The 26,711-nt window shown below is 42.0% G+C and overlaps 1 protein-coding gene across 2 annotated transcripts in view; it reads right to left on the bottom strand.

Moving 5' to 3' along the window:
* kiaa0930 overlaps window positions 1-26,711 on the bottom strand; it is a 103,132-nt gene that overhangs the window by 19,496 nt on the left and 56,925 nt on the right. Inside the window, exons 3-8 of one of the 2 annotated variants that reach the window (XM_063058094.1) lie at window positions 21,071-21,175; window positions 19,186-19,263; window positions 17,127-17,228; window positions 12,581-12,721; window positions 8,421-8,615; window positions 6,564-6,596 (exon numbers count right to left, since the gene is read on the bottom strand). In XM_063058094.1, coding sequence (XP_062914164.1) covers window positions 6,564-6,596; window positions 8,421-8,615; window positions 12,581-12,721; window positions 17,127-17,228; window positions 19,186-19,263; window positions 21,071-21,175 — 654 coding nt within the window. The remainder of the gene's footprint in view (window positions 1-6,563; window positions 6,597-8,420; window positions 8,616-12,580; window positions 12,722-17,126; window positions 17,229-19,185; window positions 19,264-21,070; window positions 21,176-26,711) is intronic. The other variant, XM_063058095.1, reaches the window with a different exon arrangement.

The raw sequence follows: 26,711 nt of genomic DNA, 5'->3' as shown, positions 1-26,711 counted from the left end.
TTTCCCCTGAGTTGTTCCATTTCTAATAGGCCACTACAGAATTCCCTTAAGGAACATACATGCAGTACTGTGCACAAACCTAGGCACATATATACACAGTAGCTAGGATGCCTGAGACTTTTGCACTGGACTGTAAGTTTATGTATTGCACTGTACTGCTGCTGCAAAAAAAAATTTAAAAACCATAACACTATAAAATAGGAACAGAATTAGGCCATTCCGCCCATCGAGTTTCTCTGTCATTCCATCATGGCTGATCCCAGATCCCACTCAGTCCCATATACCTGCCTTCTTGCCATATCCTTTAATGCCCTGACAGATCAGGAAACGATCAACTACCGCCTTAAATATATCCATGCACTTGGCCTCCACCGCAGTCTATGGCAGAGCATTCCACAGATTCATGGCTCTCTGGCTAAAAATATTCCTCTTTACCTCTGTTCTAAAAGATCACCCCTCAATTTTGAGGCTGTGCTCTCTAGTTCTGGATACCCCCACCATAAGGAACATCCTCTCTACATCCACCCTATCTAGTCCTTTCAACATTCGGTACGTTCAATGAGATCCCTCCCCCACCCCCACATTCTTCTAAATTCCAGTGAGTACTGGCCCAAAGCTGCCAAATGCACCTCATGTGTTAACCCCTTTATTCCCAGAATCGTCCTTGTGAACCTCCTCTGGACTCTCTCCAATGACAAGACATCTTTTCTGAGATATGGGGTCCAAAACTGTTGACAATAGTCCAGTGCGGCCTGACTAGTGTCTTATAAAGGCTCAGCATTATCTCTTTGCTTTTATATTCTATTCCCCTTGAAATAAATGCCAACACTGCATTTTTCTTCCTTACCACAGACTCAACCTGTAAATTAACCTTCTGAGAGTCTTGCATTTCATGACAAATATGCGTGATGATAAAGCTGATTCTGATATGGGTCTCTATTGTGGACTGAAAATGGGAAGGGACCAGCAGGTGGGGAATCATGGTTGGGAAAAGGGAAAGGGGGAGGGGAGGAAGTGGGAAACATCAGAGAGACATTCTGTAATGACCAATAAACCAATTGCTTGGAATCAAAGGACCTTGCCTGGTATCTCAGGGCTGGGTGAGTCTGCATCTATGCCACCCTCCAACCCTGGGACTCTTTCCTCGCCATGCCCAACATCCTATGCTCCTGCCAGATTTACAAACTCACTCTCTGCTCAACATTGACACATACACTACTGTGAAAAAGTCTTAGGCACCCAAGCTATATATAGGTGCCTAAGACTTTTTCACAGCACTGTACATCCGCAAGTGTCAGGGGAATTGGAGAGTGCATTTCCTAGGCATCACAGAAGGCAACTGGCACTGCCCACTGTTCTCACACTCCTGTAACTGGTCTTGGTACCCTGGCCTCCAGCTAGACAGGAGAGGTATCTCCCGGAGCAGGCTTTCCTCAAGGAAGCCACCAGTCTAACACACAGCCCACTGGTATCGTAGCCAAAAGGTGAACAGCCACTCTAAAGGCCGCCCTCCTCAATGTGTTCAGTATTGGGAGCAGTGGCATGTCTTGTAAAAAGCATTTTTGTTTCACCCGGGCAAGGTTCCCAAGAACAATAATCAGTCTTGGTTTTGCTGGATTTCCCTGAACACTGGAAGTTATTTATCCGCATGTTGCTTTCATTCATCAGCTGGCTCCTTTCACTGAAAGTCCAGATCATTCGTGGCCAGCAGCTTTAAAGCATATGGCATTGCTTTGCCTTCAGGGTCATCCTACCACCCACTGAGTTTTGAAAGCCTCAGGTTGATGGTGTGGACCTTAGAGCCTGCAGAGTGAGGCGTCAGCTGCAGACCTGCCTGAAGCTGTCAAAGTATAGATTACTGGGCTGGCACTCGAAAGGAGAAACTGCCACAGACATCTGAATCATAGAGCAACGCACACTAAATACTGGAGGAACTCGGCAGGTCTGGCAGCATCAATGGAGGGGAATAAACAGTCGATGCTATGGGCTGAGACTCGTCATCAGGACTAGAATGGAAGGGGGCAGAGTCCGGAATAAAGAATGGAGGCGGAGGAGTACGTAGGTAGGTGATAAATGAGACCAGGTGAGGAAGACCGTGGGTGAACTAAGAAGATGGTAGGTGATAGGTGAAGGAGGAGGAGGAATTTAATAGGAAAAGACTGTGGACCATGGAATAAAGAGAAGGAGGGGCACTAGAGGGAGGTGATGAGGAGAAGGTGTAGGAGAGGAGCCAGAATGGGGAATGGAGAAAGAGAGAAGGTGGGGGGGGGGGAGGCTGAGAGGTTACCAAAAGTTAAATGCCATTAGTTTGATAGCTCTAGCTGGAATATGAGGTGTTGATCCTCCAAACTGAGTTTTGCCTCATCAATCTTCTCTCTCCCATTGTAGATTCCTAATCCTCGTAGTCTTTTCCTTTCTTCCCTCCCAGAGTGAATTCCCAATCAGAGACAGGAGCCCATCTGCACTCTGCAGACTAAGATGGCCTCACATCCCAGGTCAGCAAAGAGTGTAATTACTTCAGGAACTGAATGGGGTGTTTAGTCTTCACTGCGATCTTTAGTTAAAGAAAAGAGCTTTTCAAAATCTGTATTCCTAATGCATTCGTAGTCAGATTGGTTAACAACAGCAGCAAAGGAACACTTGTGTTCCCTCTCATTCCATTCCACTGGGCCCAAAAATAGTGAGTAACACCACACTTATCTTGTGTTGGGCACGTGGCCAAGTGGTTAAGGCATTCGTCTAGTGATCTGAAGATCGCTAGTTCGAGCCTCAGCTGTGGCAGTATGTTTGTGTCCTTGAGCAAGGCACTTAACCACACATTGTCCTAGTGGCGCCCCACACAGACTTCCAATCTGCACCTTGTAAGGCATGAAAATGCCCGACACGGGCCTCTCATGGTCTGAGTCGACGTTCCCTCCCCTCCCCTCCCCTATCTGACAAACCACAAAAATCCCTACGGAACTACAGTTAAGGCAGTTTGGTTGCCGACACCCCTTCCTACAAGTTGCTATCTATTAAATCAGAAGCATATTCTCCTTACAAATAAAATGAATTTGCTAATTAAATCAATCAGGGTTCAGTAAACAAAGCCTTGAGCAGTCTGAGAGTTAATATTCATTGCATGGATCAGTATGTGGAAGAGATCTGACAAATATAAAACTTTGGGGTTGCACTACACAATCCATACAATGGATTTGATAGAAATCAGAGGAAATCATTAAAGAAACTCTTCTGGCCTTACTCAAGTTGACAAACCCAAGCACCCGCTGCCTTCGTCCTATGCCAACTGCAAACGGACCAGAGCAATGCTAACTCTTTAATTAACTGACAGAGGTTCTAGTCAGATCTCTGCACACAGCTCAGTTATGCTGCAGTCTTAATCACAGCGTCACAAGGCAGAGTTCATTACAATGCAGCACATAACCCCAGTCTTGCAGCACAAATAATGCCGTTTACAAATCTTGGTATTTCAGGGATGGAAGATTAAGCAAAGGAGGGGAAATCAGGGTGGGAGAGGAAAGATGGAAACACCTTAAACATCCTGTCCCCATTATCAGCAGCTTTGCTTTGCACAGATCAAGTTGAAATAAAGCATATTAAATTCTGATTCAGTTAACAGGATGAATGCCCATTTTCCATGTCAAAGTGTACGTGAAGAGAGCTACAAGAAATTTGTTTGACAGACCTTAACATAGGGCCTAAAGAATCACTGTCAAGATCATAAAGCCTGCCATTACTTCATAATAATTGGCGCCGAACGATTTATTATGAATCCATAAAATGTTTATTAATCCACACAAATAATAAGAGCCAAATGAATTACTCTCCCAGGGAATCAAGCAGCTACAATAACTGATTAACCAAATTGCGAGACTTCGACATAACACTGAATTTAAAAGCATTTCATCAAATTTAAAAGCATTTCATCAAATTTAAATGTTTTGTTTGATCAACTGAAGTCTGAATTTGATTCCAAGCTTCCCAGAAGGCCAAGTGTGCATGATTCTCACACTATAGTGTGGAGAAAGCTCTCAGAACCACAAGGAGGATAAGAGTTAGCAGCCATTTGGACAGATATAGATTGAGGATAGATTATAGATGTAGAATTGAGGAAACCAGCACGGATCAGTTAAAGGCAAGTTGTGTCCAACTAGCCTGATGAAGTAGCAGACAGGGTTGATGGGTGACTTGTAGTTAACGTGATTACATGGATTCCAAAATGGCAGGGTACTTGGTAGTGTGGAGGAGCAGAGGAATCTGGGGTACATGTCCACAGATCCCTGAAAGTTGCCTCACAGGTAGATAGGGTAGTTAAGAAAGCTTATGGAGTGTTAGCTTTCATAAGTCGAGGGATAGAGTTTAAGAGTTGCGGGGTAATGATGCAGCTCTATAAAACTCTGGTTAGTCCACACTTGGAGTACTGTGTCCAGTTCTGGCCACCTCACTATAGGAAGGATGTGGAAGCATTGGAAAGGGTACAGAGGAGATTTACCAGGATGCTGCCTGGTTTAGAGAGTATGCATTATAATCAGAGATTAAGGGAGCTAGCGCTTTACTCTTTGGAGAGAAGGAGGATGAGAGGAGACATGATAGAGGTATACAAGATATTAAGAGGAATAGATAGAGTGGGCAGCATGTGCCTCTTCCCCAGGGCACCACTGCTCAGTACAAGAGGACATGGCTTTAAGGTAAGGGCTGGGAAGTTCAAGGGGGATATCAGAGAGTGGTTGGTGCGTGGAATGCACTGCCTGAGTCAGTGGTGGAGGCAGATACACTAGTGAAATTTAAGAGACAAGGTGGGGGTTATATGGGAGGCAGGGTTTAAGGGCTGGCAGAATATTGTGGGCCGAAGGGCCTGTACTGTGCTGTACTGTTCTATGTTCTAAAAGGCACTTGAATTGGTGCCACATAAGTCACCTTGTCATCAAAGTTGAAGGCCGTGAAATAAGAGCAGCTATATCGACAACAGAAAATCTGGAGTATTAGGTAAAGGTTGTTTTCCTAACAGGAAGGAAATGTGTAGTGGGGTTCTTCAGGGCCCGGCACTGGGACCACTGCCTTCCCCAATATATTCTGAATGAATTGGGCATGAGAGACAGGATTAATTTCCAAATACATTTGACACAAAACTCTGATGTAGAGAACTGTTGGATGCCAGTAGTAGATTATAAGGCATTCAGTCACCCTAGTGGAATCGATGGGTGGGTGGAAGATAAAATTTAATGCTGAAATGTGAAGTATTCCATTTTGGTAGGAAGAATAGGAAGAAGAAATATCAAATCAAAGAAGTAATTCTAAAAGGAGCTCAAGAACAGAAGTATCTCAGGTACATGCATGTGGTTAATTAACAAAGGCAGGGCATAGTGAGAAGGTTGTTAACAGAGCATATAGGATCCAACAATTTAGTCAGAGGCAGAGAGACAAGAAGAGTTAGAGTGGTTTGGCCATTGCAGTCCAGGGTACCAACTCCAGGAAAAATGTGAAGGTGTTGGAAAGGATGCAGAAGAGATTCCAATGATAAGCAACTTTAGTTATATGGATACTCTGAAGAACCTGGGGTTAATCTTGGAACAGAGGAGATTGATTTAAGATCTAATAATGGTATTTCAAATCCTAAAGGGTATACACAGAGCAGATAGAGAAAAAGCTTCCATTGGTGAAAGGATCAAGGTTAAGGGATGAACTAAAGACAACTGGCAAAAAACAAAATAAAATTGATATGATAATCTTTTTGAACAAAATCACAGCAGTCACTAGGGTCTGAAATTTATCAGGAGAATGAACAATTGGATAATTTTAACAGAGTTATAACCGTTCTATAATTAAAATGGATGAGAGGTGTTCAAATTTAAAAGTGCTTGATGCGAGTCTTCTTGCTGACGTTGCACTGACTGACAGAGTTTACTCTCAGATAGAGTGAATTTACGAGGAATAAAATCAGAAGTCTTTCCTCTTGGTTTATTAAAACAAATCCTGTTTATACTTGAGAATCCCTGCTATTTCATTCACTGGCTTTGTACTGATTGAAATGTTATACTAATAACACGAGAAGCTAAACAGGCAAAGAAAGAAAACCAGCAATGGCATACAGACAGTCATTTTGTCAGGGGCAGGTAGACATGCAGGTACCTCCTAAGATCAGGGGTTCCTAACCTTTTTTATGGCATGGACCTCAACCATTTGTCCAGGGGTCCATGAACCTCAGGTTGGGAAGCCCTGTCCTAAATGAATAAAACAGAATGGTATTTACCAGTTGCAAATCAAGGGTCAAATATAACTAGCAGCCTGGTGTAGTAGATTTTACACTTCTGTGAATGATGTTACCATCACAAGCATCTATGCATGCAACACTGGATCTTGCCACAAGGTTACATGAATAACCCAGTCATCAGGCAGGTTTTAGAGTAGGGGTTCCCAACCTTTTCTCATGCCATGGGCCAATACCATTAAAGGTCCGTGTGCCCCTGGTTGAGAACCCCTGTTTTAGTGTTTCAATTTGCTTTTTAAAAAGAAAAGGCACACACAGCAAACACAACACAGACTAGTGGGTGCAGTCCACCTACCCAAAATGCACTGCAGGAAGGAGAAGCATCCCCCTGGTGATGAGAAATTGCAATCTTGTAAGTTGGATAATGTCACAAGCATGGGGAAAACGATCATTGAACTCCTTTGTAAGCTATTAATATTAATTTTTGAGAGAACATTTTCTGGTGGAAATAAAAGGCGCTGCCCTTAGGAAACCATTGGCAATTCTTTTATGATTTATTTTAAAAGGTCCATCATTCTCCCAAGATCTCTCACACTTCTCTATTCCTCCCTTACATATGCTAGTTAGTACAACCAGATCAGCATCAGCTCTCCGCCTGACCCAAGATGGATCTAGATTTGTGATCCTTAACTGTGAGCTTGGGGAAGTAAGTGACAGAATGGAATACTTCCATCTTCTAGCAGAAACCTCAACAGGTAACCAAATAACATGCTGGAGCAGGATTTTCAATTGACTTATCACTATCCTGGGGATAAAGTGAACTGTAGCATTCCAACTGTTGTCTTGGAAACAATAATGACAGAACAACACTTACAGTGTACATCAGTCAAAATCACAGATACGTAGTTTATCCATTTTGCTTATTCACACAGAGTGATGTAATTGAAACACAGGGATCCACATATAAACCAAATCTGGTGAATATATTTTGTTCAGACTACTGTGTGAACAGGGAAAGTCATGGATAAGTATATATTAAAGAGTTCTAGTGGGGCAGGAATGAAAAGGCATAAATTATCTTATCCTGTTCCACATATATTTGATCATTCATTTGAAGAACTTAAGAACATTGGAGGATAATCCTTATTTAAGTCTGGTGCTTCTTTTGGACATTGTCCTCCCACCATTCAACATCACCTCTCTGACCAAGACCATGAACCAGGATGGTAACAACACCACAAGCCATAAAAGGGTTGGTTTTTGAATCTGCACCTCCACCCTACCCAAACCCCAACCTCGGCATAAAACTGGTAAAAGAAACCATCTGATCTTCACGCTTCATCATTTTAACAACAATGTGAATAAGGAGGATTGTATTTAAAGACACTTTTGCATCACATTGCCATGATCAACTGCATGGAAATCTTCAGAAGGGCTGTCATGTGGCTAAAAATAGGGTTCAATTTGGGTCTGACTGTGCTTGACTTGGTCCACATCTGACATATGAACTTAAATTCCCATTGCTTCACTTGCCTTTTGAGCTCCCTTTCCTTTGAGGTGTAACTGAACTCCAGGCCTCACTGCTGGGAGGCAGAGTATTCTATGAGTGGTGAGTGAGCCTCAGGTGGCAGAGTCCACTCCACCCTAGGACAACTAATGGGCCTTTGACATCTTTTGCTGCAAAAGATCTTTCAAGTGTTTCAGAATGTCTCCGGTCATTAAACGTTTCTTAAAATTATTGGAATGACTAAAAGAATATTTAAAAACATATTTAATAATCTTCCACCTTTTCTGGAATCGGAACCAAGAGAAATAAACAGCTTTACTGTTTCCATCTGGGTTGGTGACCCTGTTTGTGCCACACGTGCTAACCATACCTTCTACAAAGCTGAGACGGTCAAATGCCAAGTGTATCCAGCCCCTCTACTCAGAGTCCAGTGGTGGGGGTGGGGATTCACTAGCATTCCGTCACCAGTGCATTCCCAATTTCTGTGTAGCAAGGAGTTGGAACAAAAGTCATGGACAGCAAGGGGTCTGAGCCCGTGACTATCTTCCAAACCGCAAGTTTGTTGAGGTTCTTTATTGCCAAATGGTGAACAGCTCCAAATAACAGCCTTTGAGAAGATTAAACCAACCACGGCATCATGGAGAAGTCACGGGGAACAGGTGACTCTGAGAGCTTTGCTCTGCTCTAAAGGTTTTCTGTACTTACTTGTTCATTCAAGGGTGATCCTGGCTCAGAGCCTTCCTCAGTGCCATAGGGTGAAGTGTCCCCAGTTGCTACACGGCTCACTGCCATTTCAGCATGCCCCTTTCCCTGGGGCCCTTTCATCCGGACAAATTCCATATTGTTGTATTTATAAAACCCAAACGACATCTTCTGGGCCATCTTAGCAGCTACACTTACCTGAAAGAAAGAACACAATACTGCTTTAGTCAGCGTTCCCTGAACCCCTCTCAGATTCAGCAGATTTGCTACTTCTCCAATGTGCCCCTAAACAATTGGTCACTGCAGGTTACTCTGCAGTGTGGTTCATCCAAAGTTTCCTTGACATTATCTAATTGCCCACCCAATTGCCCACCATTGAGAACATCTACCATAAACGCTGCCTGGGCAGGGCAAAAAGCATTATCAAGGATGCATCTCACCCTAACCATAGACTTTTTACTCTCCTCCCATCCGGTACATGCTACAGGAGCCTCCGCTCCCACACCAGCAGACACAGGAAGAGCTTCTTCCCTGAGGCTGTGACACTGCTGAACCTCTCATCACAGTGCTAAGCAGTATTGCATCGGTATTGTACTGTCTCAGTACTTGTATATTTGTGTGCTGTAGCACTTTTTTTATTTGCAGTTATTTTGTAAATAACACTATTCTTTGCATTTCATAGTCATAGTCATACTTTATTGATCCCGGGGGAACTTAGTTTTTGTTACAGTTGCACCATAAATAATAAATAGTAATAGAACTATAAATAGTTAAATAGTAAAATGTAAATTATGCCAGTAAATTATGAAGTAAGTCCAGGACCAGCCTATTGGCTCAGGGTGTCTGACCCTCCAAGGGAGGAGTTGTAAAGTTTGATGGCCACAGGCAGGAATGACTTCCTATGACGCTCTGTGCTGCATCTCGGAGGAATGAGTCTCTGGCTGAATGTACTCCTGTGCCCACCCAGTACATTATGTAGTGGATGGGAGACATTGACCAAGATGGCATGCAACTTAGACAGCATCCTCTTTTCAGACACCACCGTCAGAGAGTCCAGTTCCATCCCCACAACATCACTGGCCTTACGAATGAGTTTGTTGATTCTGTTGGTGTCTTCTACCCTCAGCCTGCTGCCCCAGCACACAACAGCAAACATGATAGTATTGGCCACCACAGACTCGTAGAACATCCTCAGCATCGTCCAGCAGATGTTAAAGGACCTCAGTCTCCTCAGGAAATAGAGACGACTCTGACACTTCTTGTAGACAGCCTCAGTGTTCTTTGACCAGTCCAGTTTATTGTCAATTCGTATCCCCAGGTATTTGTAATCCTCCACCATGTTCACACTGACCCCCTGGATGGAAACAGGGGTCACCGGTACCTTAGCTCTCCTCAGGTCTACCAATAGCTGTTTAGTCTTTTTCACATTAAGCTGCAGATAATTCTGCTCACACCATGTGACAAAGTTTCCTACCGTAGCCCTGTACTCAGCCTCATCTCCCTTGCTGATGCATCCAACTATGGCAGAGTCATCTGAAAACTTCTGAAGATGACAAGACTCTGTGCAGTAGTTGAAGTCCGAGGTGTAAGTGGTGAAGAGAAAGGGAGACAAGAATTTCTAGTCAGATGCTAAATGCATTTCATTGGCTTTGTATCTATACAATGACAATAAAGTTGAATCTAATCTAATCTAGATGACGAGGCTGCACCCAAGAACCGGAACTCATCTGCCCCTCTCTAGCCTGGAAATGGAGATCATCTGTGGAACTGCACTGGTGCTTTGGCAGAGATGTGTTGAGTCAAGGCAACAGACACAAAGTATCCAATTTTAGGACTATGACTAACCTCATGCAATTGATGAGTCAAAGCAGAGGATTGAACTATTGAAGAAGCTGGTGTGGTGACTGAGAAAATGAAAGAGAAATCTTTTCAGGAGTGGTAGTCTATCTGAACCTGACCGAGTTTGTCAGTGCTCAGACGGGGCAGAGAAAGACAGAACAAACAGCTATCAGTTCAAGAGACATTGTGTCAGTCCCTACTGGATGCCTTCAAAGCAGTGTGAACAATATTTACTAATAGTGGAACAAGAAAAAATGTTTTCTCTTATCTAATTAAAATTATTCAAAGAGATAAATGGTGTAATTGCTAGTTTACACACATTTAAATATAGAGCAACAGTGTTAGCAACAAGACTGTGCACAAAGTACATCAGGGAGATGATTTGCTCATCTCACGTTAGCAGAGCTGCTCTGAGTGCTGCACCCTACCCAAAGGACAGTCATTCTCTTTCTGCTTCCTCCTTTAAAGAAAGAATTCCATGCACTTAACAAACTCCCTCTTCATTAGTAAACTAGGCCCTACTTCAGAGCGCCACAGGTCCAGTGTTCAATTCCTGAAGTTAGCCCACTTCTGGAAGAAAATTATTGGTCTGATAGAGATAATTCTGCTCTGCATTTTCAGCATTTTCAAAGTTCAAAGCAAATTTATTATCAAAGTGCACATTTATTCAGAGTTATGCCAATCGTGCTTCCATTTATTTGATGTGCAGTTAACTGATTATCTTACAGACGTGTTCCCCTCACACTCTTTCCCACATAAAAGATAGTCTCTAGTCATCATTCACCACTTGTCCATTCTTGCTGATCGTTGTGTTTAACATCCATTAACTTGCAACACACATTCACAGTAGCCAATGAAATGTTGAGCCACTTTAAGGTTCTTTGGGGCTACCTTTCAGTTGGCAATGAAAACCTTATAAAATATCTTGATTAGATTACTGTCAAAAATAAGGGATGTTTATATATACTGTTCTCAAGTGAAGCTTTAAACTCTGGGGTTATCCGGGAGACACATCCTTACCCTGAACTTCAGTGACCAAACAGATGCAATATTCTAGAATCAGTTTTGACCGTGGTTCCAAGACACTTAGGACAGAATACAAGGAAAGCTCATCTAAATAAAATGTTTTCAGTGATCTTCAGTCTCTCTTTCCACATGTCCTTTTCTACCTAAAGGATTGCCATCTCTGCTCTGCAAATGGTAGGCAAATTGTTTGATATAGTTATAATGTCATGATCTATTGCTTTGCTACACTCCTGCTGTGATGAAATTAAGGTCTTCCATTTTCCAAAGAGTGCAACATTACAGAAGAACTTTGTTTTTCTCCCCCTGCTTCCTGCAATTGTCAGGTATTTAAAACTTAAAGCCATTACTAACTCCTACTACCCCATCCCACCTGGCCACTCCTGTGCCTTGATCCTTTAATGAGTTGCAGTCAAAAGGAGGCCGGGGTTTCACATAACCCATAGAGATATTAGAAGCTTTCTCATTTGTCAGCACAGCGTCACAGATTGGTATTCAAAAATAAAGGTATTTACTTCTTGCACAGAGGGTAGTGGTAAAAATCAAAGAAACATAGGCAGGAACAAACAAAAAGTACACAAGCTGGTGACTGAAATTTTAAATAATACCTAACAAAAGAGATCATGAAATTATATTAGTATTTAAATCAAAAGTATGTGGTAAAAGGTTAAGTATGTAAATGTCTCATTACTGAACTGCAATTTTCCAAAAATCCCTGAGCAAAAACAACAACACTGGAGTTGCTGTAACATTAACTTGGCAACAAGCTTCTCGTTGGATTGCCAAAAAGCACCAGGTCCACCAGCAGGCAACACTGGTTTGTCATTAAACAAGAAGTCAGCTCTCTCCCTCATTTTTGTTCACCCTATTTCTGAGCCAAACAACTCACTTTAGTACATTATTGATCGAGCAAATTCTCAGAGGCAACTGGTAAAAGCATGTGGGAAAAGAGTATTGTTACCATTGTGGAAATGCACAACACCAGAGAGAGATTAAGGACATACCAAAACAAAATTTTACATTTTGATAGGGTTATGGTACCAAGTACATGTGGGTGAAACAGAGAGGCACCGGCACTTAAAGGTACTTGCATTTCCGTACACACAATTATTCAGTTCCTACATTCAGGTCATAGATAGAGTCAATGCTAATTCTTTGTAGATCAATGTAGCCAATTCTCTTCCACAATAACAACTCTTTACCCCACTCCACACTTGTAATATCTAAACTCACACACAATCCCTGCAAGATTACAAGCTAGCTAAGGGCTAGCACACTAAGTTAAAAAAGAGCTCTCTCACCCGGTTATCATACACCTTTTTCAGAGCTTCATATCTGATTGACCCCTGGAAGATCACACCTTGAAATGAGTTGTGTTTATCGCTAGCCACCAACTCCACACAGACCATTTCTCCTTCTCCCACAGACATGTCACTGAACACCTGTAACGAACGTAGGAGAAGAAAAGTTTATGCAACCATCACAGAGGTAACAGGATAACTGGTTCACACACAGTGAGTGACAAAATAGAAGTTAAAATCCTGATCTGGTTCTGTTAACTGGATTACACAGGACACTCACATCCAAAACTTTTTTTAAAACCTTCTTTTGATAGGCTCAGCTATGGACACTTCCTTCTGAATTGAAATCATACAGCTACTCAAAATATTGTTAACTTGGGGTACATCAGAATTTTCACTGTTCTATGGCATTGAAGTTCAGCTGCATATAAAGTAAACAGCAGTAATAAAAAAATAGCAAAATCATTAGTGTGACTTTCAGCCAAAGTGTTGAGCATTTTAATTAGAAATGCACCAAAATTGCCCTTTGTAGATCACTTTGATGTTACAAAAATATATTGTAACATTAAGGGAGGTGAAAGATCACTTGCCTTCCCTCAAATGATTAGAAGCTTCACAGATACATTTAATTCTGTCATGTTATGAAATCTTTAATATTTCAGTTAAGACTGGGGCAGGGAGCAATATTCTTTGTAGAAAGGAAAATATAATGAATCACTATCCTAAAATTAATTTCTTTTTTTATTTTGGTCATCTGCCCCAAAGTCTCCTTTTGTCAGATTTTGTTTGGTGAGATTTCCAAGGGTCTTTTTTTCTGCTTTCCAAATTACAGACACAATATAAACACAGGTTGCTGAAATAATCACAAAATATATCTGCAAACTGACAGGCCTTCCTCCACAAAAACGTGATGCAGCGGATGGGATCAAGGCCGTAAACCATGTGACTGACTCGCTGAGCTACTCAACATATTTAACATCACAGGGAGAGACTGGAGTAGAATTGCTTCCGATTGGACAAACAGAAGAGTAATACTGACTGGGGTAAAGGTAAGCACTCTGTCCAACTACAGTAAGCTTTGAGTTGGAGAAGAAGAAAACGTCATGAAAATACTTGACTTACAAGAAGAAACAGGAGGTTTTTTGTTATGTTCCCATTCCAGTAGTTCAATCATATGCAGTGTTCTCAAGTTTCTGGAGTACCATATGACAGTTCATGTATTTGGTAAGCTATGGCAATCTATGGCCTTTTGAGGACAGCTATCGAGGGAGAGAAGGAATTCGGGACTGAAGCACCGAGATACATATAAAGGCATTTCTATGTGGATAATGCTCTTAAATCATTTTCCAGTGCAGAAGAAGCAGTCAGTGTACTGAAAGCAATGCAAGACATGTTTACGCACGCTAATCTCAGACTGCATAAAATGGCTTCCAACAGTGCTGAGCTCACGCAACATTTCCCACCTGAAGATACGGCTAAAGTTCTACAGAATCTTGGTCTTGGACCTTGGATGGGGCCTTATCACTGACACCTTACATTCCAGGCTACTAATACCAAAAGGCCCTTTAAAAGTCGTGGCAAGCTATTGACCATCTTGGACTTGATGCTCCAGTCAGTATCAAGGCACACTTCATGTTAAGAGGGTTGACCTCCGACACTTGCAGATGGGATGTCCCACTCCCTAAAGAGAAACAGGAGCAGTGGCAGCAGTGCTGTTCTTCTCTTCAACATCTTAAAGGTTTGAAGATTCCAGGAACCTACACAACAATTCCACTAACTACAACTCAAGAGAAAGAGGTATGCGTCTTTTATGCCCCGTCAACTAAAGCTATTGCTGCTGTTACAGACCTGAAGGTCACAGGCACTGCTAGATATAGCAAGGTTGGATTCATCGTGGGTACGGCAAAATTCACTTCAGAAGTACAGTAACTCACCCAATCGTAATTCTGAGTTAGTACCATGTCACTTCTCTGCTCATTAGGCATTACTACGAGCAAGTATGTCACCAGTGCTTATAATGATTGAAGACCATTGGTTGAATAGCAAGACCGTTCTCAAGACCAGTCTCTGACACTACAGTATTCTTCTTTTACCAAAGACTTAATGAAATGGTCATATGACTTTTAGTTTCAATAGATACTGTAAATCCGACATCCTGTGGATACCAGGTGGGGAGAGTACTGGCCTCTAGAGCTACAGTTCGTTTTGTATAAACATCACTTTCTGTATGTAAGCTGTTTTTTTATATCATTTCCTGCGTGGGTTAATTGGGATTCAACTGGAAGCACATGATAGAAAGAATCTATCTCCATTCTCTCTTTATTTGCCCTTGAAACAGCAATATCTCTGAGTCTTAAGCTTTGTTAATATTGGTAAACATTTAGTAGATATATTTTGAAGGAAATATTATGTTTATTGCTTGTCATTATTAAGATATTGTTGCACCACAAGCTTACACTTCATAAATAAGGAGTGCTGTGTGTGTGTGTGTGTGTGTGTGTATTACACTGGTTAACACCAATTGTGAGAATAATTGACATATTGGTATATCCAGCTGCCCAATGATTCTGTACTGAATTTAATATTTATTTTACTTATCTTTCTGCAGTTGCACATTAAGATCTCTTTAAAAACCTTGAAGGAAGCTTCTGTCTCAGGTGATATTTGAGAAGGAGTTTAACTCACTGCATAGCTTTGTATATCCACACTGCAAGTGCAGTAGATACAGTGAAGAGACACCAGGACATGATAATTAGTAGTTCTCCCTCTCCCTCTCCCCAGAAAACTCTTTGATCCTGTGTTTGTTGAACTCACAGCATCATTAACCAATACCTACACTCACCACTCTTGAAGCAAGGTTTGACCACATTCTGTAAACTAAGTAGCAACTTTAGGGCAACTTTATCTAACAAAAGATGAGCTGGCATTGGAAAGAGTCCAGGGGAGGTTCATGAGAATTATTCCACAAATGAAAGGGTTAACATATAAGGAGCACTGATGGCTCTGGGCCTGTATTCACTGGAGTTTAGAAGAATGTGGGGGAGGAGACCTCATTGAAACCTATTGAATATGAAAGGGATAGATACAGTGGATATGGAGAGGATGTTTCCTGTCGTGGGGGGACGAGGACTGGAAAGTACCTCAGAATAGAGTGATATCCGTTTAGAACGGAGATTAGGAGGAATTTATTTAGCCAGAGGGTGGTAAATTTGTGGAATTCATTGCCACAGACATCTGTGGCAGCAAGTCATTGGGTATTTTTAAAGTTCAAAGTAAATTGATTATCAAAGTGCACATACATGTACATTCCTGAGATTCATTTTCTTGTGGTTATACTCAATAAATGCAATAGCCATAATAGAATCAATGAAAGACCACACCAACAGGCTGGATAACCAGTGTGCAAAAGACAACAAACTGTGCAAATATAAAAAGAAAGAAAATAAATAAATAAACAAACAAGAAATATCAAGAACATGAGTCTATAGGTTGTGGGAACAGTTCAGTGATGGGGCAAGTGAAGATATTCCCTCAGGTTCAAGAGCCTGATGGTTGAGGGGTAATAACGGTTCGTGAACCTGGTAGTGTGAGTCCTGAGGCTCCTGTACCTCCTTCCTGATGGCGACAGTGTGAAGACAGCATGACCTGGGTGATGGGCGTTCCTAATGATGAATACTGATTTCCTGTGACAACACTATGTACAAAGGTTCATAGGTTCTTGATAGTCAGGGTGTCGAAGATTCTGGGGAGAATGCAGGAGAGAGGGGCTGAGAGGGCTAAGAAATCAGCCACACTGGAATGGCGAAGCAGACTCGATGAGCTGAATGCTCTAATTCTGCTCCTATGTTTTATGGTTTTATGGTCTATCGCAGGTTCTATTGCACTCTCTGCACTGAAATGATGGAAGCCACATTAGGTCTAATTTGGGGCAGGTTTGGCAAGAACATTTCACAGAATCACTGCTGAGAATCTGCAGGAAACTGACACCTCTGCTGCTGAGCACCACCAGGACACCAACACAGTATTAACATTGGAAAGCCAGCAGCCAGAACCTCTCACAGCAACTTCAGGATGCCACATTTGAACAAGCAACACCCAGAAGAAATCTGTATGACAGTTTGGCTCTCTCTGCTAAAAGGGTTTACATCAATGCTCTAATAAGAGACAAACTTTGTGACTTTGGGCCATTGTGATTGACTTTATCCTTTCTTCCTGATGTGTCTTGGTATATCTACTTTACACTGGAATCTTTATTCCTTTCACATTACCACCTTCCCCATATGGTGTGCCCAAGTACAGACGCAGAGAACGATTAAACTTTAAAGCACCTCACTTCGTTGCAGGTGGAAATTAGTTGAAGAAACCAGACCCATCCGCAGCCTGAAATTCACAAGGAGTTGCAACTGGGTTGTCATCCCACAGGCAGAATTTAAGTAATGACTTGAGAGACTCCAAACAAATCAACTACTGAATGTCACAGCTGCACTAATTCACATTGGGTAGCATTCCTCACAAAGTCTTCCAGTAAACTTAAAAGAGACATTACCTCTTCAAAACTGTCAATCATGAAGAAGATGTTCGGATAACTGATCTTGGACTCTTCTCCTTTACTATCCATTGGATGCTTGCTTGGGGAAGCAAATACTTGCTGTTTACAGAAAAAAAGCAAGGAGAAACAATTTCCAACGTAGAAAATGTAGCATGAGCATAATGCATGAGATATTGAATTTTATAAAGGTCTAACCTATGCAGAAAAAATTAATAAAACATATGAAACTGTGCAGGCCTATGTAAACCAGTGTTGTGAGATCCACACGTCACTATTCATTATCTTCCAATTACAAGGAAATTTGTGTTGACATTGTACACCATTCACAAACAGGTTATACGACAGCTACTTATTAACCAGGCAAAATACCTTTTGTGCATCTACTGGTAACTTGCCCACTGAACCTCCTGAGGCTACCAACCCAATGTAGCTATTGGGTTGGGAAAATGTTGACTTCTGTTTACAGGTTGGGTTATTCACTGATTTACATTGAGGAAAAAGAGTTGGGAGAAAGAAATCGGATTTAGGCCAAAGTGGAAAGAAGCAGTAAAATAGAGATGTATAATACTCCATCCTCCCACCACCCCACTAGGAATAGGGTTCCCCTGGTCCTCACCTACCACCCCACCAGCCTCCAGGTCCAACATATTATTCTCCGTAACTTCCGCCACCTCCAACGGGATCCCACCACTAAGCACATCTTTCCCTCCCCCCCTCTCTCTGCATTCCGCAGGGATCGCTCCCTACACAATTCCCTTGTCCATTCGTCCCCCCCATCCCTCCCCACTGATCTCCCTCCTGGCACTTATCCGTGTAAGCGGAACAAGTGCTACACATGCCCTTACACTTCCTCCCTTACCACCATTCAGGGCCCCAAACAGTCCTTCCAGGTGAGGCATCACTTCACCTGTGAGTCGACTGGGGTGATATACTGCGTCCGGTGCTCCCGATGTGGCCTTTTATATATTGGCGAGACCCGACGCAGACTGGGAGACCGCTTTGCTGAACATCTACGCTCTGTCCGCCAGAGAAAGCAGGATCTCCCAGTGGCCACACATTTTAATTCCACATCCCATTCCCATTCTGACATGTCTATCCACGGCCTCCTCTACTGTAAAGATGAAGCCACACTCAGGTTGGAGGAACAACACCTTATATTCCGTCTGGGTAGCCTCCAACCTGATGGCATGAACATTGACTTCCCTAACTTCCGCTAAGGCCCCACCTCCCCCTCGTACCCCATCTGTTACTCATTTTTATGCACACATTCTTTCTCTCACTCTCCTTTTTCTCCCTCTGTCCTTCTGAATATACCCCTTGCCCATCCTCTGGGTCACCCCCCCCTTGTCTTTCTTCCCGGACCTCCTGTCCCATGATCCTCTCGTATCCCCTTTTGCCTATCACCTGTCCAGCTCTTGGCTCCATCCCTCCCCCTCCTGTCTTCTCCTATCATTTTGGATCTCCCCCTCCCCCTCCAACTTTCAAATCCCTTACCCACGCTTCCTTCAGTTAATCCTGACGAAGGGTCTCGGCCTGAAACGTCGACTGCGCCTCTTCCTATAGATGCTGCTTGGCCTGCTGCGTTCACCAGCAACTTTGATGTATGTTGATGTATAATATGTATCATTTGCTTCAAAGCATTGTGTCCTTTCATGAATGTTAATTACAGAAACAGGGCTGTTTTTATGTGTTTCAAAATTACGCAAATGTCAGTTTTAGCCTGGACTGAGGTTCAGTCAGAGTCAAACATTCAATGTTTTACTCCTGGTCAAAGCCAGGCTTGGAAGAAACTGTTGAGGACAATCAGATTTTGATGTATTCCCTTGGGTAGCAATGAGAAAAAAAAAGGCAGTTTAGAATGAGGTGATATTTTGAGAATAAGAGCATTCCTCCTAAAATGTGTCTGTTAGATTGGCAAAGAATTAAATTTACATTTTCAGTGTTTCAGGAGGTTTAGAATTTACACAAGCAAGACGTTATAAAAAAAATCATCCGAACCATCAAGTTGAGGCTCCCCATATTCACCGGGGACTCTGTGCAAAAGACAGTCTCTAACCTGGGATTTCTTCTTATGAATGTGAATATCTCCTCCGTCTGAGCGTGTGCACACAGCACACGTCACTACGTATTCCAGCTGTAGAGAGAGAAATACAGGTTTGAGGAACAGCTCTCAGCCTCCGTGTTTCTTGTCCAAGTGACAGTCTGCGGCACACTAATCCAGACACTGATGGAAGTTTATTTGACTATACGGTGCACCGTGCACCAAAACAAAATGGTGGAATATTGATCAGGTCAGCTGGAACCTGCAGTATTTCCAGTATCTGCAGTTACCAGAGCCACCTTGAATCAGGCAATACTTTTCTCCCTACATTCTACAGCCCACCATACCACAAAGCCTGCAGTTTTCTTGAATGTTAATTTTATCTAGGCTAAGATGTATTGTTTAGTCTTACCCTGTCCGGTCAGGCCCTAGTTGTTTCAATTCACTCTTTCACTCCCACTGCAAGTTGTGGGCCCTGCTCGCAAACAAAACCTGCCACTAGAGGGGGCTCTGCAGCCAACCAAAGTGTGGATGTTGCGATAAAACACAAAAATACCAGGAATTATCTGATTTAGCTTTGCCTCGCTGGATGCCAAGAGAATTTTGGGAGTGTAGATCAGATCAGCTAAAACGATGCATAGATAAATTGAAGAAACAATCCAAACATATCAGCATTTTGTTAAACCAATCAATCTGAAGTATTCAACTGGCAACACAGTAAACACAGAATGGCAATAGGGCCATTAAACAACAGACAGCAAAAATCACAGGCACCAACAGTGAAATAGCAGGAATATTAAATAGGTTTGCTTCAGTATTTTTCATCTATCGGGCATGATACAATATTTAAAATAAAGGGGAAATTTTACATCAAACTCAACAGATCAGATAATACTGGTACAGACAGATTGCATAAGAGAAATAGTGGGGGCTCATTACTCACATTTATAAATCGAATAAGGTAGAGTGGCAGAACATTGATGGCTCGTTACCATTTTAACTCAATTCAAGTCGTAAGTTAGAATACTTACATACCAGCCAGGTAAACATCAATAGCAGTAAAATATTATAAGCCTTACTATAAAGAAAAGATGCAATAAAATCTAGTAAAAAATGACATTGCTAATGCATAAACACTAGGATCTTAACTTGAAGTAGACAAGATCATAGAGGATGTGAAAGAAGAATGAGGAATAGAAAGCAGAGGTATTGCCTAACCAAAAGCAATAATGGGAAATCAATTATTTTGGGAATTAGGACAGGGACTGCTGATTTCAAGGTGACCTGAGGTTTACAGAGACCAGGTTATTGGAGGTCTTTGTAATGAAAATGTCCTGATGCAATAAAGACATTGAAGGATGTTGCAGATTTCAGCAGCAATTGAGCTGAGGCCATGCTCAAGTTAGGTTATCACAGTGCTAGACGGCTAATCTCCAGGTCAGGTGACAGACCATGATTGTGAACAGTCTGAGTCAATTCCTGCTGATTCATGGTGAGCTGGCGATGAGGGAAGCAAACTCTCTGGGCTTTACTTGGAGGTTTTTTCCCTCAACCAGCACTCTGCTGAATAAACAGATGAACCATTTAGAGAGTGTCAGAGATGATGGATGGTTGAGCTGGAGAGAGAGCTAGCCTAGAGACTCAGACTAAATTGTGGTAGTCCCACTATAAACTTGAATGCGATCAACTCAGCTGGTTTCAGAGCAGGGAGAATATTCCTCTTCAGTGGACTGAAATACCTCAACTTCAGCAAAAATAAATAGACCAGGAAGTGTAAGGTCTTTTAACACAAAAATCTAACAACACAGCAATAGCTTAGTAGAAACTGTTTAGAACAATTTCTAGCAATGCAAATTGAGGACAATCCCTGACATTAAGAAACGATCCAGTCAGAATATACCTTCTGCAAAACGAGGTTCAGGTAGACACTCTCCTCCCAATCAATGTCTGGGTCACCGAGACCAGGCAACTTCTTGGAATCTCTGCGGTAAACTTCAACTTCAACCTAGCAGTTCACCAGGAGGGAGGAAAACAAATAATTCACATGTTCTTACTTGCAGAATAGATAGAATATCAGATCAGCATTAAATCATGTTTCATAATAATAGAGGGAAACAAGATCAGCTTTGCTTTACAAGGTATTTAGCCCTCTACTGAATTTCAGTAATTAGATTTCGGTCATATTGTTGGACATCTATTTTATAAACCAGGAACACATCAGAATTCTCACTAAATCATGATCGGAATTCCTTAGAATAGAAAACATCAAAGCTCAATGTTGAAAGTGTATACTAATGTTATATTAGAATAACATAAGGAAGTGCATCTTAAGGCAATAAAATGACTTGGACAAACAGAAGAGTGTTACTCCGCAGGATATAGATCACTGAAGGTGGCTGCACAAAGTTCATGGCTTTATTTAACTGATAAAGAGTAGAACAAAGAGAGAATACTGAATTTGCACTAAGCCTTAGTTCATAAGTAAGAGCAATGTAAGGTTCCCACCATCGGAAATATAAAAGCATTGGACCCAGGGCAGCAGAGACTCTGCAAGACGTTGCCGGGGTGGTGCTGAGCAACCAAGATTCATTCCTTCCACCATCCTCTCTGCCTGACACACGGACTCAAGCTCATAAAGATTTATACCAAAACAATCACTTTTTGGCAAGCTGGTACCTAGAGAGCATGAAGGGAATGACAATGGGAGACTAGATAAATCCTTTAGTTGGATGAATGCAGGATTTCTCTAATAGCCGCTGTTGATGCACAGCCTGTAAATTAAATCTGTTTGGAACGTAAGCTTGAAATGGCGGTATTAAAAACTTGACTGGAATTATTGATCAGAGATAGTGGGGTTACACTGCTGACTCACAAAAAGCATTGTTGCAGACTTTTCTGTGTATTAAATCTATGCAGGCTCTTTGAGGATGCTGTCCAAGTTGCATGCCATCTTGGACAATGTCTCCCATCCACTAAATAATGGACTGATTGGGCACAGGAGTACATTCAGCCAGAGACTCATTCCACCGAGATGCAACACAGAGCGTCACAGGAAGTCATTCCTGCCTGTGGCCATCAAACTTTACAACTCCTCCCTTGGAGGGTCAGACACCCTGAGCCAATAGGCTGGTCCTGGACTTAATTCCTGGCATAATTTACATATTACTATTTAATTATTTATGGTTTATTACTGTTTAATTATCTATGGTGAACTGTAACGAAAACCAATTTCCCTCAGGATCAATAAAGTATGACTATGACTATGTAAGGGCAACCCACTTAGTCCTACCATCCTGCCTTTCCCCAAGGCACTGCAAATTCTTCCCTTTCAGAGGGGAACTGGATAAGTATGTGAATACAATATTCAATCTGCCTCCATCACTCCAGTTCCTAATCGCACACCTTACGCTACCTTGTAAATCACTTTCATTCCTCACAGGTTCTTTTCCACTATCCCTTGTATCACCCTGCAGAGGGCTGCCTTGTTGTGGGAATTCAGTCACTGTGTTCATTCAAAACAGAGATTGACAGATTTCGGGTCATTGCTCAAATCAGTGCTTACTGGGATAGCTGGAAAATGGCACAGATGTAGAAGACTGGCCACAGTCTTGATGAATCATGGAGCAGATCACCGGAACCCCTCTCGCTCTTTTGTTCTCTTGAAGTATTTTGCCACCTTCAAATTTTGGAAACCGTGCCCTGAACACCTGAGTTCAGGCCATTAATTTGTAACGGGAAAAGCAGGGGTCTTAATAGCAAGTCTAGAGATAAGCCTCGGTAAACCCACCAACAGTTCAAATAAACCATTCTCTATGTTTTCCATTTTCCATCCATTATTACTTCAGTACACTTTAGTCCATGGCCTTCAATTTCGATAATACACTGAATCAGGTTTATTATCACTGACTTGTATGCAGTGAAATTTGTTTTGCAGCAAGCTGCACAGCGCAAAAACATAAAAACTGCTATAACAAATTAATAGTGCAAAAAAGGTAGAATGATGTCGTGCTTTTGTGTTACTTTATCAAACTCTTTTTTGATTGTGCTCGTTCACCACATAATCACATTTCTCATTAAAAACAACTAACCATTTTAATAAATCCATCCTGTTTTTCCATAATCAATCCATTCCTGCCCAAGTAACTGTTAATTCTGTCCATCTTTATAGTTTCCACCACGACTGACAGGCCTGCAGGTTACTGTGCTTTATCACAATTCCATAACTCTTGTAATTCTCCCATCCTCACGCACCGCCTCCATGTGTTCCCTCAGCAACCTTTGGACTGGGTGATGTTCCTCACACAGTACAAGCATCCATCCCAGGACCTCTGTTCTATCCATTTTTAGCCTACCCAACACACCAACTAGAACTTCCTTTGCCGAGACCGATTTAGAAAATACATTTCCACTGACTCAATGGGTTGGAAGGTTTGTGAGGAAGCAGGATTTACTTAATGTTTCAGATATAGTTTGGGAATGAAATTAGTGTGCTTGGTCAGAATGGAGGTGGTGAGCTGAAAGGCTTACTCCCACACTGACTCTTTGTTGCCTGCATCCAAATCCCAAAAAGTGACCACAATAAGGTTCAGTCTAGAAGAATTTCAGAAAGCACCCTAGCAGGCCAGCAGCCTCATCTCAGCAAGCGGCTTTACTGAAAGTGAAAGAAACTGAGTGGATAGGCTCCAGTCTGATGATCATTCATTCCAATTCTAGAAGGTTCCTTACATTAGCTTTGTTGGACGCACAAGCTTTGTTAAACTGCACACCCAATGTCTTGTCGAGTTCTTTACATCTCCCAGGTAACCTAAAAGACATCTGGAAATTTAACTGTGGTGCATTCTGCTTTATCCTTAGAACCATTGTTTTGATTTATTATCCACAGAATAACTAGCACCAGGTATTCTTCTGTTAGCTTCTTACAACTCTTCTCTGAGTAGTTTTGTAATCCAATTTTCTGAAGGAGCAGACTCCTGGCTAGAAATTACCTCTACCCTAGTGATGAATCTGTTTCATTCTGTCGGAAGTAAGACCATCATTTAATGCTAAACTATAATCCCACTGGCTTACTGGCGCAGTTCACAGAACAGTTAAGAACCAACCATGTTGTTGGATCTGGAGAGAGATCCAAGCTTCCTCTCTCTGTCCTTTCCTCTCCAGTAAACCAGATGGATTTTTAGGGACAAGTTGGTAGATTCATGGCTTGATTGCAGATGCTGATATCTATTCCAGAATTTTGTAGCTATTTGATTTTAAACTTTAGCTGCCTGAGTGGGTTTCAAACTCACAACTCTGGCTACCAGTGCAGTACCTTAACCACTCTGCTACTACAACCATGAGGCCAAGCTACGTATGGTGTTACTCTGCAGCAACTTTTTAATTCCATATACCTGGATAACAAAATCAAGAATATCAGTGCTAAAAGGGCTTGATTTCACACACTGTTCCAACTCCCACCCACCCACCTTCTCTTCGAAAGAATTTATATTGATAAGGGTGTCACAATCCAATGAGTGACACCGCCACTCGCTTCCCTCCATTCAACACCAAACAATATCCTTCCTCCCTCATTACCCAGCTTGTATTTCACCAATCAATGGAAATGCAATTCCGATAATAACAGAGGTGATTTTTTGTGGTGAGATGAGTAGTAGTGGGAGTGGTGGTGATTGAGTTCATTTCAATACTAATTAAATAATTATGATTAAGATCATCGCCTGGTCAGAGTAGTCATTTTTCACTTATATGCAGATTGCCTACCAAGGCATCACAGACAAGCTGAAGTCTCCTCCATCCAATGTTCAAACATGCAGTAGGAATCTCTGATTGCTAAGACACCCATTACCTTAGGCTGACAATGGTAGCCAACTCTCCTAGTCTACAGGGCTCAGAGCCACTTTAACCTATGCTTCAACAACTGACCCCATCAAACATGACTCCTCCTCAAGACATCAGCATGCTTATCCCCACCCTACCCGTCTTTCCACAATGAAATTTAAAATCCAGTTTCCAACTTACTAGCAACTCCCACCCGCCTCCTCCAGCTAAAAGTTGGCTTCAGACTCAAAATTAGTATTAGATTGGTTCCCAGCTAGAACTTAACATTCACAAATATAAGTGGAAGTGAAATTAAAGAGCCCGAGCCCATCCAACACCATATCGCTGATGTTTGCTCTCTAGAGGGACTCTGTCATGAAGCAGGAAGTTGTCAGATATGATAGCAACAGCCAGAATGTTAAACCCATGACTTCTTTAACAGATCCATTTAGTCCAAACAGGACGCACTAAGAAAGACCTCTGATGGTTCAAGTGGTTCATGAATTAATAGGGGAGGAGTAAAGGGCAAGTGGTGGGTGAATATTTAAAAAGAATAATAATTAATAAGAATGTAAGCTGAGCTGATATGCAGTTGAACGATTGTGCCCCGCAGTTTAAACCCCTTAAATAAGGATTGGGGAATCCTTCAACATTGTTTCACTTATAATCTCTGCTGATTCTTTTGCACTTTCCTGGTGAAGCTGCTCAGCAGCAAAGCTTCTTATGTGACGTAGTTTGCAATTATTTGCTTTACAGTCCTTTCCTGCCGATAGACCTGGGGAAGTATGAACCAGCAGCAATATCACACTCTCAAATGATCTTTCATCACCATTCACCGGAGGCCTGACCAGTACCTATGTGTACCCACTCCAACGTGTCACGCTTGGGGCTTGAGCATTTTATGCATGTGAAGAGATTATCGTCATTAAGCAGTCAGGTGATGCACCTTTCCGGTCAACAGCCTGAACTGCACCGTTCCACAGCTGGGTTCAAAGAACCAAGATGCTACTCTAGCAGGCAGCAAGAGTGTGATCCTTTTTAAAGTTAAAAAAAATCACTGAACAGACTGTCACACCAGGGGCCTCATTAAACACATTCAAATGTTTGGGTATTTTCTTACTAGCTAGAAAATAAAAATAAAACTGCATTTAGCAATTATTGAGTTGCTCCGCTCCTATTTGCTGATGATTAGGTGACATTTCTGATTTTGTTGCTACCTATTGCTTGAGATGTAGTCTTCAATAATTCACAATTGACAGCTGAGGCTCCAACATGCTGAATCAGGAGCTTATGGAGGTCAATTTTGGTTGCCATGGAAATAAAACCATCATCTCCAATTTCCTGGAAAGAACAAAATTCAGCCACGCAGCAAGGGCTTTGGTTCAAAAGGTTGAAATTTGTGGTGTACATTAGTTCATCATTTAGAGAAGGCAGTTCAACTGTAATTTGACAATCTTTGCGCTACAAAACTTCTGATTTGAGAATTGCAATGCACATGCAATTGATGGGAGCACAAAGATGAAATGAGTGCATTTCTCAGCCTGTCATCTTCCCTTACCTCTGATACCCCTTCAGCTATGCACAGGAGGCTGGCCAGCTGGACCCAGAGATTTTTGCAAAGCCTTTTCACATAGTAATCATGCTTCACGCAAACGGAAAGAACACGTTTCTGTTCTTTGTGAACAAAGTGCCAATAAATATGTAGAGACTGGCAGTGGAGGTGTTTA

This window comes from Mobula hypostoma, chromosome 9 (genome assembly GCF_963921235.1).
Source record: "Mobula hypostoma chromosome 9, sMobHyp1.1, whole genome shotgun sequence".
NCBI lineage: Eukaryota > Metazoa > Chordata > Chondrichthyes > Myliobatiformes > Myliobatidae > Mobula > Mobula hypostoma.
The sequence above is the reverse complement of the archived record's forward strand: the minus strand, read 5'-3'. Positions and strand labels throughout refer to the sequence as shown.